The sequence below is a fragment of the Thalia democratica genome, chromosome 4 (assembly GCF_965202585.1).
Source record: "Thalia democratica chromosome 4, ktThaDemo2.hap1.1, whole genome shotgun sequence".
Classification (NCBI taxonomy): Eukaryota; Metazoa; Chordata; class Thaliacea; order Salpida; family Salpidae; genus Thalia; species Thalia democratica.
This window is the reverse complement of record NC_139168.1, coordinates 45,010,945-45,024,584: the sequence shown is the minus strand read 5'-3', so window position 1 is coordinate 45,024,584 and position 13,640 is coordinate 45,010,945. Positions and strand designations below refer to the sequence as shown.

The 13,640-nt window shown below is 24.0% G+C and overlaps 1 protein-coding gene across 1 annotated transcript in view; it reads right to left on the bottom strand.

Moving 5' to 3' along the window:
* The window catches only part of LOC145833384 (dynein axonemal heavy chain 8-like), a 47,646-nt gene that overhangs the window by 21,459 nt on the left and 12,547 nt on the right, over positions 1-13,640 (bottom strand). The window contains exons 11-37 of the mRNA XM_082940563.1: positions 13,509-13,598; positions 13,297-13,430; positions 12,825-12,938; positions 12,192-12,343; positions 11,034-11,212; positions 10,790-10,927; positions 9,734-9,850; positions 9,550-9,671; positions 9,176-9,398; positions 8,744-8,826; positions 8,490-8,604; positions 7,262-7,429; positions 6,900-7,056; positions 6,438-6,577; positions 6,076-6,273; positions 5,652-5,803; positions 5,114-5,317; positions 4,842-4,977; positions 4,623-4,761; positions 3,305-3,441; positions 2,120-2,266; positions 1,816-2,054; positions 1,479-1,759; positions 1,270-1,346; positions 1,072-1,193; positions 559-750; positions 309-411 (exon numbers count right to left, since the gene is read on the bottom strand). Coding sequence (XP_082796689.1) covers positions 309-411; positions 559-750; positions 1,072-1,193; positions 1,270-1,346; positions 1,479-1,759; positions 1,816-2,054; positions 2,120-2,266; positions 3,305-3,441; positions 4,623-4,761; positions 4,842-4,977; positions 5,114-5,317; positions 5,652-5,803; positions 6,076-6,273; positions 6,438-6,577; positions 6,900-7,056; positions 7,262-7,429; positions 8,490-8,604; positions 8,744-8,826; positions 9,176-9,398; positions 9,550-9,671; positions 9,734-9,850; positions 10,790-10,927; positions 11,034-11,212; positions 12,192-12,343; positions 12,825-12,938; positions 13,297-13,430; positions 13,509-13,598 — 4,059 coding nt within the window. The remainder of the gene's footprint in view (positions 1-308; positions 412-558; positions 751-1,071; positions 1,194-1,269; positions 1,347-1,478; positions 1,760-1,815; positions 2,055-2,119; positions 2,267-3,304; positions 3,442-4,622; positions 4,762-4,841; positions 4,978-5,113; positions 5,318-5,651; positions 5,804-6,075; positions 6,274-6,437; positions 6,578-6,899; positions 7,057-7,261; positions 7,430-8,489; positions 8,605-8,743; positions 8,827-9,175; positions 9,399-9,549; positions 9,672-9,733; positions 9,851-10,789; positions 10,928-11,033; positions 11,213-12,191; positions 12,344-12,824; positions 12,939-13,296; positions 13,431-13,508; positions 13,599-13,640) is intronic.

Genomic DNA, 13,640 nt, shown 5'->3' with positions numbered 1-13,640 from the left:
TAAATTATTATAAATAATTACTTTTCTTATATTTGTATCTAAAAATAACAATTAAGTCTGTAAAAAAACATTGAGAAAAAATTATGGTCTGTGTAAAAATATGCCGTGCAAAAGTGACATGATCTCCAATATATCATATTACTACTTTGAACTAAGTAAGTAGCTAAATATATCTATATTTTAAAGATATGCTGTCAAAAAAAAAAGTTTATAGTACTTAGTTGCAAAGTAAAAAATAACATCATTGCATAGTTTACATACTTAAAACTAAAACAAAAAAAATCAGAAGAGCTTGAATGTTATAATACCTGCATCATTTCTTTAAGTTCTTCAGGAGAAAACAAGTTTAAGTAATCACCGCTTTCAAGAATGCTATTGACAATATCAAAACGATTGTCGTTATTAAGATCTCTAGAATAAGATTAAATTTCATTATAAGCATTCAGTTATTAAGTTTTTGTAAATTAGTTGCATTTAAATTCAAATTTAATTTATATCAAAAAAAATCGAATCGCGACGTATTTTAAAGAGAAAAGGTTCATTGTTTAAGAAACGCACCTAGCACCCAGCATTATGGCAATTTTTTTATTTTCTATACCAGATTTTTTCAAAGCTACTTTTAAGCTTTCAATAAACAAATGATTTTGTGATGAATCAATTTGGTGTATTTGTATTTTTTGACACAAATTTAAGGCTATTTCATTTAATACTTTTAAGTTTGATCCCATTTTTCCAACTACAAGTAAATTTCTGAAAAACAAATTTTTATGAGTTAAAACATTTTCTAATTGATATACCTAAAACTTTAAATTAACATACTTTTGTATTCACATAAACGCGCTGTTGTAAAGTAAAAAACTATTAATTAGTTTCAATTACATACAAAAAGAAGTAAAGTCATAAACTTAAAAGTAGCATAACTAAACTAAACCTGCCTATTACACACACACATATATAAATATATATATAAATATATGTTAGAAATATTAAACACTTTGATGTAATAAAAAAGTTGTTTAAAGATTTACATAACATTATTATTTAAAAAAATATGCAAAAAAAAAAAGTAACCCAGAACCAAATGAAAGCATTCGAACAATTTTTGAAATATGCTTGACTATATCACTGCTGAAAGTAATATCTTGGTAGAAAGACTTGTTTTGAGTGTTTTTTTGAAACTCATCTACAGCTTGCTGTTTAAATTGTTTTTAGTATACTATTAGTTATAAAAAAATATTTATGATGGTTTGTTGAACAAATTTTACTAACTTTTAAAATAATATAGTCGTCATTTTTCAGGAGAAGTTTCTGAGTTTTACTACTTAAGAAAACTTTTCCTTGTTCAGCTGCAAAATTGTTAAAGTACTCGAGTTACATACTTTACATAAATATTCAAATATTTTGCTACTTATTTTTTAATAAAGAGTTCTTTCTTCTGATAAGTACTTAAAGTTATTGCTTATAGATAACTAGTTTACCTAAGGAAGTTTGTAAGCAAGTTTGTGATTCAATGCTAGAATGTTCTTTTGACAAGTGAGTAAAACAACAATTTGAAATTTCACGGATGTTTTCTTTGAAAAAGTTTTCATCTGAAACACGTGATATGACACCAGAAAAAACACAGTTTACTCTCTCTTTTATTATATTTATATAGGTCACATCAGATTCGAGTTGTTGGTTGTTGAGAGAACAGAGGTGACGTAAACAAGTTACCAAAGAACCAATTGAAAAATTATAAAACTCACGTCCAGGCATTTTGCTATAATTAATTTACTCGTTTAAACGTTGTTTTCAAAAAACAAAAGTATCACTTACCAACGCTTTAGGTTATTTTTCACGACTCGAAAAACATCAGTAAGAAATTTTACTAAGCTTTCGTGAAGCTCAACTGAAAACGGTCGACCAAAAGTGTTTATTTTAAGAAGAGTATGCACTACACTATAAATAACATCATCTGACGGTTGATCAATCGCTATCAATCCAAAATGACGCAATAATCTATTATCTATCATTTTAAAATTTGAGTGTTCATCAGTGCTAATTGTTGATATTATCTTCAAAAAAATAAAAAATAAATAAATGCTGTTTATATTGAGAAAATGCAACTAAGTAAATTTACCTGCAATTCGTCAATTTTGTGCTCTTCAAAATTTCGGTTGTCGTCATATATAGATTGTTTGTCTAATATTGAACGGACTAACTCAAAAGTATTTGATAAAGATTTTTTATTCTGATTGGATGGTAAGTTAATATCTTCTATAACAAGCTATAAAAATATTAAATATTTAAACATCACACTTATTTTCAACTTTACTGAATAAATAAAATGACTCAAATTATTTCATTTCCAATATATTTCATCAATTTTCTTAATTAGTTAATTTATTTATTTATAATTAGTATACTTTTGTAATATGTATTGTTTGTGTTTTTTTTTTTATTGTTTCAATTGTACTTTCCCTGACAAAAAATGATGAAATATATTGGAAAAGCAAGAATTTGAGTCATTTTATTTATTCTATAAAGATATTATTTTTCAATGGTTTTTTTAACTTTGTAATTTAGTTAAAAGTTAGAATTTTTTTGTTTAGTTAAAATTTTTCTAAGTGATTTACTTTTTCTACTTCTACATTTACTATTTTTTGTCTAAGTTTTCTTGTACGATACGTTTCAAGGATTATAATTAATTTTATTAACATAGTAAAACGTTTAATGACCAATTAAAAGATAACAAAAATAACTATTATACTAAAGTTTTCAACAGTTTTTGTTGATGCTAGTATACTTTACCTTTTTTTTATGATTGTTTTTAAATAAAATTCCAGAGATATCAGAAGATTATATAAAATGTTTGAAATATAATACTTGTTATTACTAATTACTACTCTATAAAAAAAATAAAAAGAACTGGTTAAACTTTAATCTTATTTATAGAACTGATAACTGTAGACAGCTATTTGGTATAGCATTTTTAATAACTATTATTTATAATTTTTAAAATTATGTGTTATACTTGATTTCTTACTACAGTATAATTGTAGTAATTTTTACATACTTCAATAAACATACTCACGCTACATTAATGAAAAATGTTTCACTGTTATCCCAAAAAATATCATTGAGAACTAAAACATTTCAAAACATGTACTGTCACAGTAATTACAAATCAGTTTAAAAACAAGAACTATATCCAGCTAGAATAAAACATTTACTAGAAATTATTTTATTTCTGAATTCTTAGTTTTGGTTTTTGTATGCAATACTTTTATTTTAGAATATAGATTCTATAACTAAGAAAGATAACCTGCAAAATTTTGTTTTTTTCAGCTCCATATACAAAACCTTGACGATGAATTGTATTCTCCAAAAGAAACTTGTGAAAGCTTTTTGACTTTGTCGACATACTGAAAACTACTCGTTTACTGTCAAACCTCCGCTTGTCTGAAAGTTGTAATTTTTGATAATCGGTTTTGTAGTTGATAGGAACTTTCAAAAAACTTTTGCACATTAAAAACTATTGTTAAGTACCAATAGATCTAATAAACGATTTTAAATCTAATTAATTGAACTAATTAAATTAATGATATGCGGTTAATAAATCCTATTATCTAAAAACATGCTATCTTTGAAAAGCTGAGACTTAATTTTGAAAATATGTAATAAATTTTCGCAAAGCTTAGAAAAACAAAACTTAAAGATCAAAGCAATGTTTTAATTTAATTTTTTTTATTTTAAACATTTTGTATGATTTATGTTTTTATTTTCTTTAGTATTATAAAGATAGTTTATTTGTATTTTTAGTTGTTAAGGTGATAAAAAATTCAAAGTTTTTGAATAAATAAGAAACAAAACCAATAAAAACTGTTTTATAAAATATTTATGCGTAGAAGTAAGTAAGTTGAAAATTGTAAATTTTATTTCTAGAGGTTAAATAAATTTTGAAAGTTAAGATAGAACTTTATTAAAATAAACTAAAAATATACATGGCTAGAAAATATTTTGTATTAGTCTTTTAAGTTTACGTCTAAGCATTAATCATTTTGTGTTAAAATTGATATTTTTTTTGCTGAAAAAGTTTCATGAACGAACTATGAAAAAAAATGATCTTTTTTAAGAAAAGGTAGTTGTTAAAAAATAGCATCGTAGTGGTTTTAACGTTCACTTGTCAAAGTTTTCTTCGTTTTAAATTGAATAAAACGGTAAATTAAACTAATTTAGAATACAAATAAGAAGTTTGTGAGTCTGAAAAAACTATAAATTGTTTTAATTTGTTTTTATTAAGTCTTACATTTAATTTACTTATAGTTTTAACAAAAAAGACATTTTATTATATATTCGGTCATAGCATAATTCAAATCTAGATTCAAATTATCTAATACATGTTTTATAAAAATTTTTTTTAGGTATGATTTAATCTTATATTGCAGCTGATAACTTTCTTTAAATATTTTTACTTTACTTTAACTATTAGTATATTTTAACTTTAACACTAATTTTGTTTAATTTATTACAATTGAAATAATACAGTTTTTTCTATTGTGTTTTAACTTGTTTTTAACTTATTTAGCAAATGATACTTTTCTATTTACAAATGCAAAGTTATAAAAAAAAACACTTTTTACCTAATGAGTCGATAACATTATTAAGTATTAAGCTCTTTCCAACCCCATTTTCACCTAAAAGTAACATATGTTGGTTGCTTTGTTGATACAGCTTCATCAAATATTTGCATCTTACAGTATCAACTGTGTCAACTAGTACCTAAAAACAAAACATACGAACGAATCAACATTTTGTTAGTAAAAAATAAAAACTGTTGCAGCTCATTAAGGTGAACTAACCTCTCCATGCCTGTTATTTACTAAACATTCATCTACATAGGTGACCGTTGGTATTCTAGATTTAAATAATTCCCAATCACCTGATTCATCTACGAAATACTCAAATATTGAAGCACTTTGGTCAAAATCAGGTAAGCTACAAACATTTTAACAGTTTGTACCTTTCAATGCTTATTTATAAATGAAAAATTATCTAGAAGCTACTTTAAACTTTATGAAATCAAAGTTAGCTTAAGTCAAAATCAGTAGTAAATTATATAATATGTACTAACTCAACTGTGAGTGATTTTAAGAATTTTTCAAAAACTAGCTGATCCTTCTGGAGAAAGAGGCTTCCAATTGACCAGATACAAGAAAACAAAAATGCTTTTTTTATATGTGAATCTCCTTCTAGCTGTTTAGTATCGTCTAAAACAGCAGTAAGGATAGACAGCATGTTTTGAGCAACACAAACTTCATTTAACGGTACTCGTAAGCTAAACATTCAAACCGTATATTTACTAAACACATTTGTAACTTGTTTAAACATATAAACTCTTAAAGTACTACAGTGCTAGCTTTAATGAAATAAAAATACTTTTTGAATATCATAAGTGATAAAACAAAGCATAAAATTAATTTTTTTACAGTTTACAACAATCTTACTAATAAGATAAAACAAAATGCTGTATATTATCTATACGCTTTTAACTTAAAAATAAGTTGTGAACTTTCTTTTCAAAATAATAATGATGATTATAACTAAATTAAAATTTTAATACTTAAAATTACTCGAGTTTAAAAAATATGTGTGTTAAAATTTGAGCGAACCGTTTAACTTTTTTTATATGGTTCAGAAGTTTGTTAAAAATTACGTCGAAGCAATTTACAAGAACTTTTTTATATTTTATCGTTTGTTTTTCAAGCCATGATGCAGTTATGCAGTTCCAATTAACAGCTCTACCACCAATATACAGTATACCCTGGTTGTATAAAAATCTATAAGTGTTAATATTAATACTAAAATAAGTTAACTCTATAAACAAAAATCAAAACAGAAATGAGTTGTAAGAAAGTTACTTTTTTTAAATTTAAACTATTTAGATTTCTGGTCGAACTGAACGATAATAACTAAATAAATAAGGAAAATAGTATAAAATTTTTGCTCATAATAAAATATTTTAGCTCTTTTACTTAAATATAGTATTTTACCTTTAGCTCTGTTACTTTTTTAATAGTTTATTGTTTTACTAACCAATTTATAAATTAAAGAAGGGTCCGCTGAACTAATATCACAAGTTTCAAATATGATTTTAGTATTACTATTAATATAAAGATTTTCTCCAGAATCTAGATTTAAAGCAAGCTTTGAGTTTGTACTGTTGTAGCTAAAGTAACTTGTCCATTCTGTATCTAGAACACCATCAAGATTAATCCATGTTTTTTGATCGGTCTGTTGTTTATGTCAGAGAGTATATTACATTTTTGGTAGTTTTTAGTTTTATTCTAATTGTGTCTTTTTCTTTATTACTAACAGATACAAAACAAATGAAAAAGAATGTTTTTGTATGGTGATAAATTTTTATAACAAGTATTTATCAACAAAATAATTCATACTTTTTCAAATTTTCTTATAGCTTTAGTAATCAAACCATCTTTCCATATATTTGTTTGGCTAAAACTTCCATAAATTTTTTCCAAATTTTCACAAGATGAAGGATTATACTTTATCAGCTTGTTATTTGAATTTTTTCCCACTTTAAAGTTGGTAGCTCATTTTTTGTTGTAATTATTGAATTACTACTTTATTTAAAAAAATACTATGTAAAAATAAAACTAGAAAAAAACCACAGTTTTTTTTTTGTAGTAATTTTATCAAACAAAATTACTATCTAAGATAAATATTTTAATAACGATATATTAACGATACTATAAAAAATAATCTATTAATTCATTTTACACTTAGTAAAGTCTCAGAAAACTAAAACTATAAAAGAAGTTTAGTTAAAATAACAAATGTATTATAATGACATTATTTGAAAGTATTTCATGAATAATTTTTTTAGAATATAAACAAACTTGACAATGCTTTCATTGTAAATGAAACAACCGAACTTTTTCCAGTACCAGGCAAGCCGTAAACTAGCACAGCATTATGCAACTCAACCAGACTACTTAGTTGATTAGCTTTCAACAAAAACGCTTCACTTAAGGTTAAATTTTCCTGTTGCATAGCCTATAAAAAATTAAGAACAATTGTAATTATTCAAAAATGTTTACTTTAAATAAACCGTTTAGTTTTTCAATCTTAGTTTGATACTGCTGAAACAGGATAATTAGATTCTTGTTGTAGTTTAATATTTTTTAGAGATAAATTTTTTTTGGAACTTTTAAGAATGGTCTTCTTTGTTATATTTAATTGAAAATATTGCATTTGTTACCTTACTTATTAAAGATGTTAAGTCATGATTTCTTTTAAATGAACTGTTTGTATATTTCGATAATTCCACAGTCTGTTCATTTGTGTTCAAAAACGTATCTTTAACAATGTTGAGAAAAGTATTGAGACTTTCAGTCGGCAACGAAGGACTTACACATTCAATTAGACTCTAAAAATAAACATTTTTAAAGAAATGTATATAATTATACATAAAATCAATTAAAACTAACTGCTTTTAAAACAAATAGTATCTTTTTTATCACAAATAAAATACAATTTAAGCATTCCTTCAAAAGTTGCCTACAATATATTTTACAAAAAGCTACACTATTTAAGAATGGATTTCAAAGACAAATGTTTAAACAATGTGGGAAAAAAGTTGTTGTTATTAATCACAAAACTTTTTATAGCTTTCGATTTAAAAATGAAAGTCTGTTTCTGAATAACTATGAACTTATCGAATCATATTTTGAAAATTAAACCAAAAACTACTATTATTTCATATACTTTTTGTCTAGTAAGTTTTTCTAGCTTTTTTAAATAAATAACTTAATTTTACCTTAATAGTGTAATAGTTCATTGTAATTATTACAGAGTCCGTAAAAAAAATTAATGTATGAAAAGGCCCTTGTATATTTTTCGAATTAAATAAGTAATTCCATAACAAAACATATTAAGCAAAGCAATCAAAAAATGTATTTTTATAAACTTTCAGTAAAAACATTTACATCTATAAAAAACAATGCTTAGTTAACTTTTAAAGTGATGAATATTATTTAATTTTACGTTTCATATCACCTAGTTTTTTTAATTTTAGTTGCAGAAAGTACTTAATAAATAAGTACTTTTATAATTGGTTTTTAAAAAATACAAATTTATTTTTTAAAATATTATGTATATTTTTGTTTAATTGTTTTGTAAAAAAAAATGAAGCGTAAATAGTTTTTGAGTACATGTTATATTTTTAACTATTGAAACTGTTATTAAGAAATAATAAGACATTCTATAACATTTTTATACTAACCTTGATTATATCTAGTTATTTGTTAGTTCTTCTACTTAAAACTTTAAATACAATCTTCAAATATAATAAGATATTAAACACATATTTAATTTAAAGCTTTTTTTATGTCATGAAAATCAACATTTTTCAACGATTTCGTTAAAACAAATTTACATGAAATTCAAGCCCCAAAGTAATAATTAAAAATAAATAAGGTTTTTCCAACTTGTGCAATATATGAATTGTCTAAATTGGATTGAGCACTCATTAATGATATACTTTCTTTTTTTATACCCCCTATTGTCGATTGGCTTAGTGTTGGTGTTGTTAAAGTACCTGACCTAAATAAATAATTTCTTTTTTAGATTTTATATATATTTAAGGCAAATGGTTAAATTTTCAATTATTTTCGAAATATTTAAATTATATGCTTAGTTAAAATTCATAAAGTACTTCAATGCATTATATAGAAAGTATAACCTTATATCATTCGATAAAATAGGATGATAAGTTTTACTTTTTTGTGACTCTGTAGTTCCGGAGTCTGTTCTTCTTAGGATCTTCTAGTATGAAATAAAAACAACAGCAATAACATTTTTGTTTAGTTTTTTAATAAAAACAACTATTAGTTAAATTCTACAATCATATTAGACGTGCTAAATGTAGTAAAAGTTCAATAAAGCTTATTTAAATAAATCAGGTATAAAAATTTGGAAACTTTTTTTATAATTTTTTGAAGAAAAGTTTTTAGCTAAATTTGTTAGTCAAAAAACTTTAATATTATTTCATACAGGCTTTGATTTTTTAATTTATAGTAAATAAAGAAAGTGTTAAACTATTTTATTATGTTAAAAATTTCTTAAGAAAAACTTTATACACCTTTTATACTTATAGTATAGTTTAAAACAATACCTTATACTTCATTTCTGAAGCATGCTTAATTGAAGTCAAACAAGTGTTTAAGTTTATTGAAACTAGACAATCAGAACTTCTTATTTGATTACGAGACATTTCGATGACATTTTCTATTCTTTGACAAAGATTTTTTGTAGCTTTAAATCCAACAGATGCAAGTTTAACTCTTAATATTGTATCTATGTCTGGTTTTGAATGTCGCAAAGTTCGGTAATGTAACCTTGAGATATTTTAATTCCTTAATTATTGTAAAATAGCTTTGATTTTTACAGTTAATTTTAAAGTATACCAAATGTTACCGTTTTAAACCTTTTATTTCTTTAAGTAGTGTTAAAACATACAAAAAATAATATCAGATAAATTTCAATTACTTTATATTAGATGGAAGTTCTCTAAAGTTATTTGATTCGTCAAATGTCAAAAAAAATGCAATTCTTTTGTTAATAGAAACTGGAGAGCTTTGATCAATGCAAGGTATGATGGAACTCCTTTTCTAAAATTATAGTAAGTGAAAATTGGCAAACACTAACTTTACAGCTTTTTAAATATTCTTACTTGATTTTTTAAAGAAAAATTCACAATGGAAGAAAATTGGCTGATAATACCTATTGATTCTGTTGATAGCCGGTTTATTTTATTAAAAAGAATCCAACAGCTTTCATATATTATCCCCTGTCATAATTTAGTATAATGATACAATTTAAAAAAAAATATATACCTTTTTTAAATGTTTTGCTTTTTAAACTTATGTAATTTATGTAGTAAAATAACAAATAAAGCTCCATATAACACAAGTTATAAAACAAAATTCTCTGCGTTACATGACAAAACTATTTTATCCTATGAAATATTAATACATAAAAAAGTATTAAAAGTTGCATAAAATTAATATATATATATAAATTAAATAAATTCTAAAGTAATTACATTACAAAAAAAAAAAAAAAAAAATTATTAGAGAAAAAAATCCTAAACTCCAATAGAAACTTAAAAGGTTTTTAAAACGGAGTAATACATATATTTAAGCTTTAAACAAAACCTGATATATACTTAATTAAACTTTAGTGTATGGTCAAATTACATGCAAAAGACTTATAAGTATAACGATTGTACATTATATCTTCGACTCTAAAAGCTTTTAAAAGTTTTTCACAGTAAATTAACGAAATAACTGTTTTAAACATGTCTAAAAATTTAGTTTACACTATCTAATACTAAAACTAACCTTTTATTTTTTTTTTGTAAATGTTACACTGAAATTGATTAACAATTATCTATATTTAGCTTTGAAAAAAAATTAGAGTATTTTACTCAATTACTGTAAAACTGTTTTTTCATCAAAACATCAGTGGACAAAAAGTATTTTATGTGCACACTACTATGCACAGATGCGCATTTTGAGAAACATTGAAATATACTAACTTAGAATTTACAAACGATACTACAGTTCAATATAACTACAAAGTATATGGATAAAAACTATATTTTAGTTGTTTAAATTTTTATATATATTCTTACTAAATCAGGACTAAAATATTATACTATTGTTTTGAGAATAAAAACTTAAACTAATGTAGTAAATGCTGTATATTAGTAATGATGTTATTCTACCTTTAGTGCGTTAACAAGAGCACACTGATCAAAACTTTTTCCACCGTTAAGTGTATACAAATACTTTCCTAAAATGGATGCGAAACCTTTAACTGTTTCAGCTTTGCCACTTTGAGTTGATCCTGAAAGAGCACAACCCTGGAAAAAGTTCATATAGGTAAAAGTTTTGCTATATACTAAAACAAAAAAAAAAGTTTCTACTAAAGGTTATTTTTTGAGTTAGTAAATAAAATCAACAAATAACTTTGTAGTTTGTTATTGCACTGCTCATTATATAGATTGCCTTTTCGGTTATCGGACTAATAACGAATTTATTAACTGTCCCATGAAATTCGTATCCATAGTTGTAGTTATGATCAAGTATTGATACTGAAACAGACTTGTTTGCGTACAATCTTATTTGTCTTTTCCAGTCAAAATCACCTTAAATACTTGTTGTATAATTTTTTTTTACAAAAAGTAGTGCTTGGAAAATTTAAAGCTCAGTTCTACTTTAAACCACAGAAAAAAAAACAAGAAGATAAAAACTAATGATGAAAGTAAATGCTGTTAAGTAAATTGATTTTATTAACATTATCTCAAATGATTGAATAAACAGCCTGAAGTATTTATTCATGTTTCATTATATACACTACAGTTAAGGTTTTTTTCATTTATTTACACTAACCTTTTTTAAGCTACTCTAATCAGTATTGTTTTAATCAGAGTAATTTTCATTTTTAAACCTAACTATGCGCGACTAAATATTGTTTATGTTGTTAAATATTAAGTAAATAGCTTCAATATTGTGTATATATATATAAATTTTTTAACTGTTTTAAATAAGTTAATTTATTGTTTTTAAAATTTCAAGTTTACACTTTTATTTTTCAGTTATTATTTGATTTGTTTAGTAATTTTTTCTTAATTTGTTAACATTTTGTTATAAATTCTTTGTAAAAGAAATCACGTATATTACTTATAGTTTTTTATGATAATTTTTCATTTTGATAAACAGTGTATACGGAATTTAAAAAGCGTTATAAAAAATACTTAAAACACTGATACTTTAGTTGACAACCACCTGTGACAATTAAAAACTGCTTATCTAAATACGATATTTGTTAACTTCAACTTTTAAAACTAAAATATTTTTTAGAAAAGTAAAGTTAGTTTAAAGATTATAACTACATTAAAATTTATTTTATAAATATAAACTGCGCTTTTTTCTATGTTTCTAAATGCAAAGGTAAAAACAAAAAACCAAAAACTTTATTGTAAGCGGTCCTTAACAAACCATAAATCATACAACAATGCAAAAGACGTTAATTATTTGAGATTACTTAATACGGAAAGTTGTGGTAGCTGAACAAAATATTAGTTTTTAGAATAGTAGTTTTTTATCAAGAATAAAGCTTTGTACTTGTTTCTTTAATTTTTTTTGTTGAAAGAACTTCAATGGTATCACGAAGCGGAATTGAGTAAGAAATTAATTGTTCAATTCTTTGTAAATGAACATCAGCAAGATTCTTGTCAGAAACAGTTTTCAAAGTCTTATTCACCATAGACTGAAACCTTTTTATTTTCAAAACATAACTAATACTTTTCTGAAAAACTCTATATTTTACAACCGGATTTATATCAAGAAAACGAGAAAGCTCTTAGTTATAACGCTTTGTAGCACATATTTATGAGTAAAAGCACATAGTTACAATATTTTTAATTTGATAAAACTTAGTTAAATAACAAGTTAGCATTAAATACTTATTTTTTATAAGTAAAAAAATATAAATTTAAAAAAGTTATATAAAGTATTCCTTAGTTCTACAATTTACAACATAACTTGTTTTTGTTTCAGCGCTACAACAACATTAAAATAAAATCAAATGTACTTATTGTATTATAATTGTTCTAAATTAATTGTAGTTAGGCTAGAACATGTAAAATATATTATTAAAAATATTTAACTCTTTTTAACAAAGTAAGATGGTATTAAATAACTAATAAAATACCATATTATATTAAAACTTTGTACCTTGAAATACTTAAGTTAAACTTTTTCAATTCAAGTTGTAATGCCGTTTTTTCGCTCTTGATGTTATGTATTGCTTTTTCTATTTTTTTTGTCCAAATAAACCGTAACAATATGCGTGAAATTTGTCCCGGGTATCTGTATATTTATCGTTTTTGTCATTTCTAACTAAATAAATAATCCTAGTACTTTAGAAGGATCCTTGTAAAAACAACAGCTCATTTATACTCTTTTAATTCAACAGTAGTATAGTTTCATGAAGCTTACAAAAATTGAAAAACTTCACAAAGTACTATATACTAATCATATGATAAATAAAAGTAGTATGTTGTATAAATCAAGTACATTTTTACGTTTAAATTTATAGGTACGTTACTAGTTGAAAAGAACTTTACTGACAAAATTTATTTCAAACTATTATAAAAAAGCTACGTTGCAAACTCTTAAACAAAAAAAGTTGTACTTTGTTTTTACTAAACAAATTAGTTTAAGAAACCTTGTAACTAAATCTTCGACTTTAGCACCATTTTCTATTTCAGCTAAACCTTTTTCTGTAGTAGATTTTAGTGTTGAGCAAAGAGTTTCTTTTAAATCGGATAGCCATTCCTGAACTGGTTTGTTTACTTCAACCTTAAAATTGTTATTAATTCTAAATATAGTTAAACATATTATATCATGTTTGTACTTTATAAGAAAAAAAATTCTCACGTGTTTATTTAGAACTAATGACTCTCCATCAATGCTCAATATTCCACTTATTAATGTTGGCTCTTCTTCAGTTTCAGACCCAACTGAGTTCTAAACATAAAATAGTTGAATGTGTACAACCTTAGATATTAA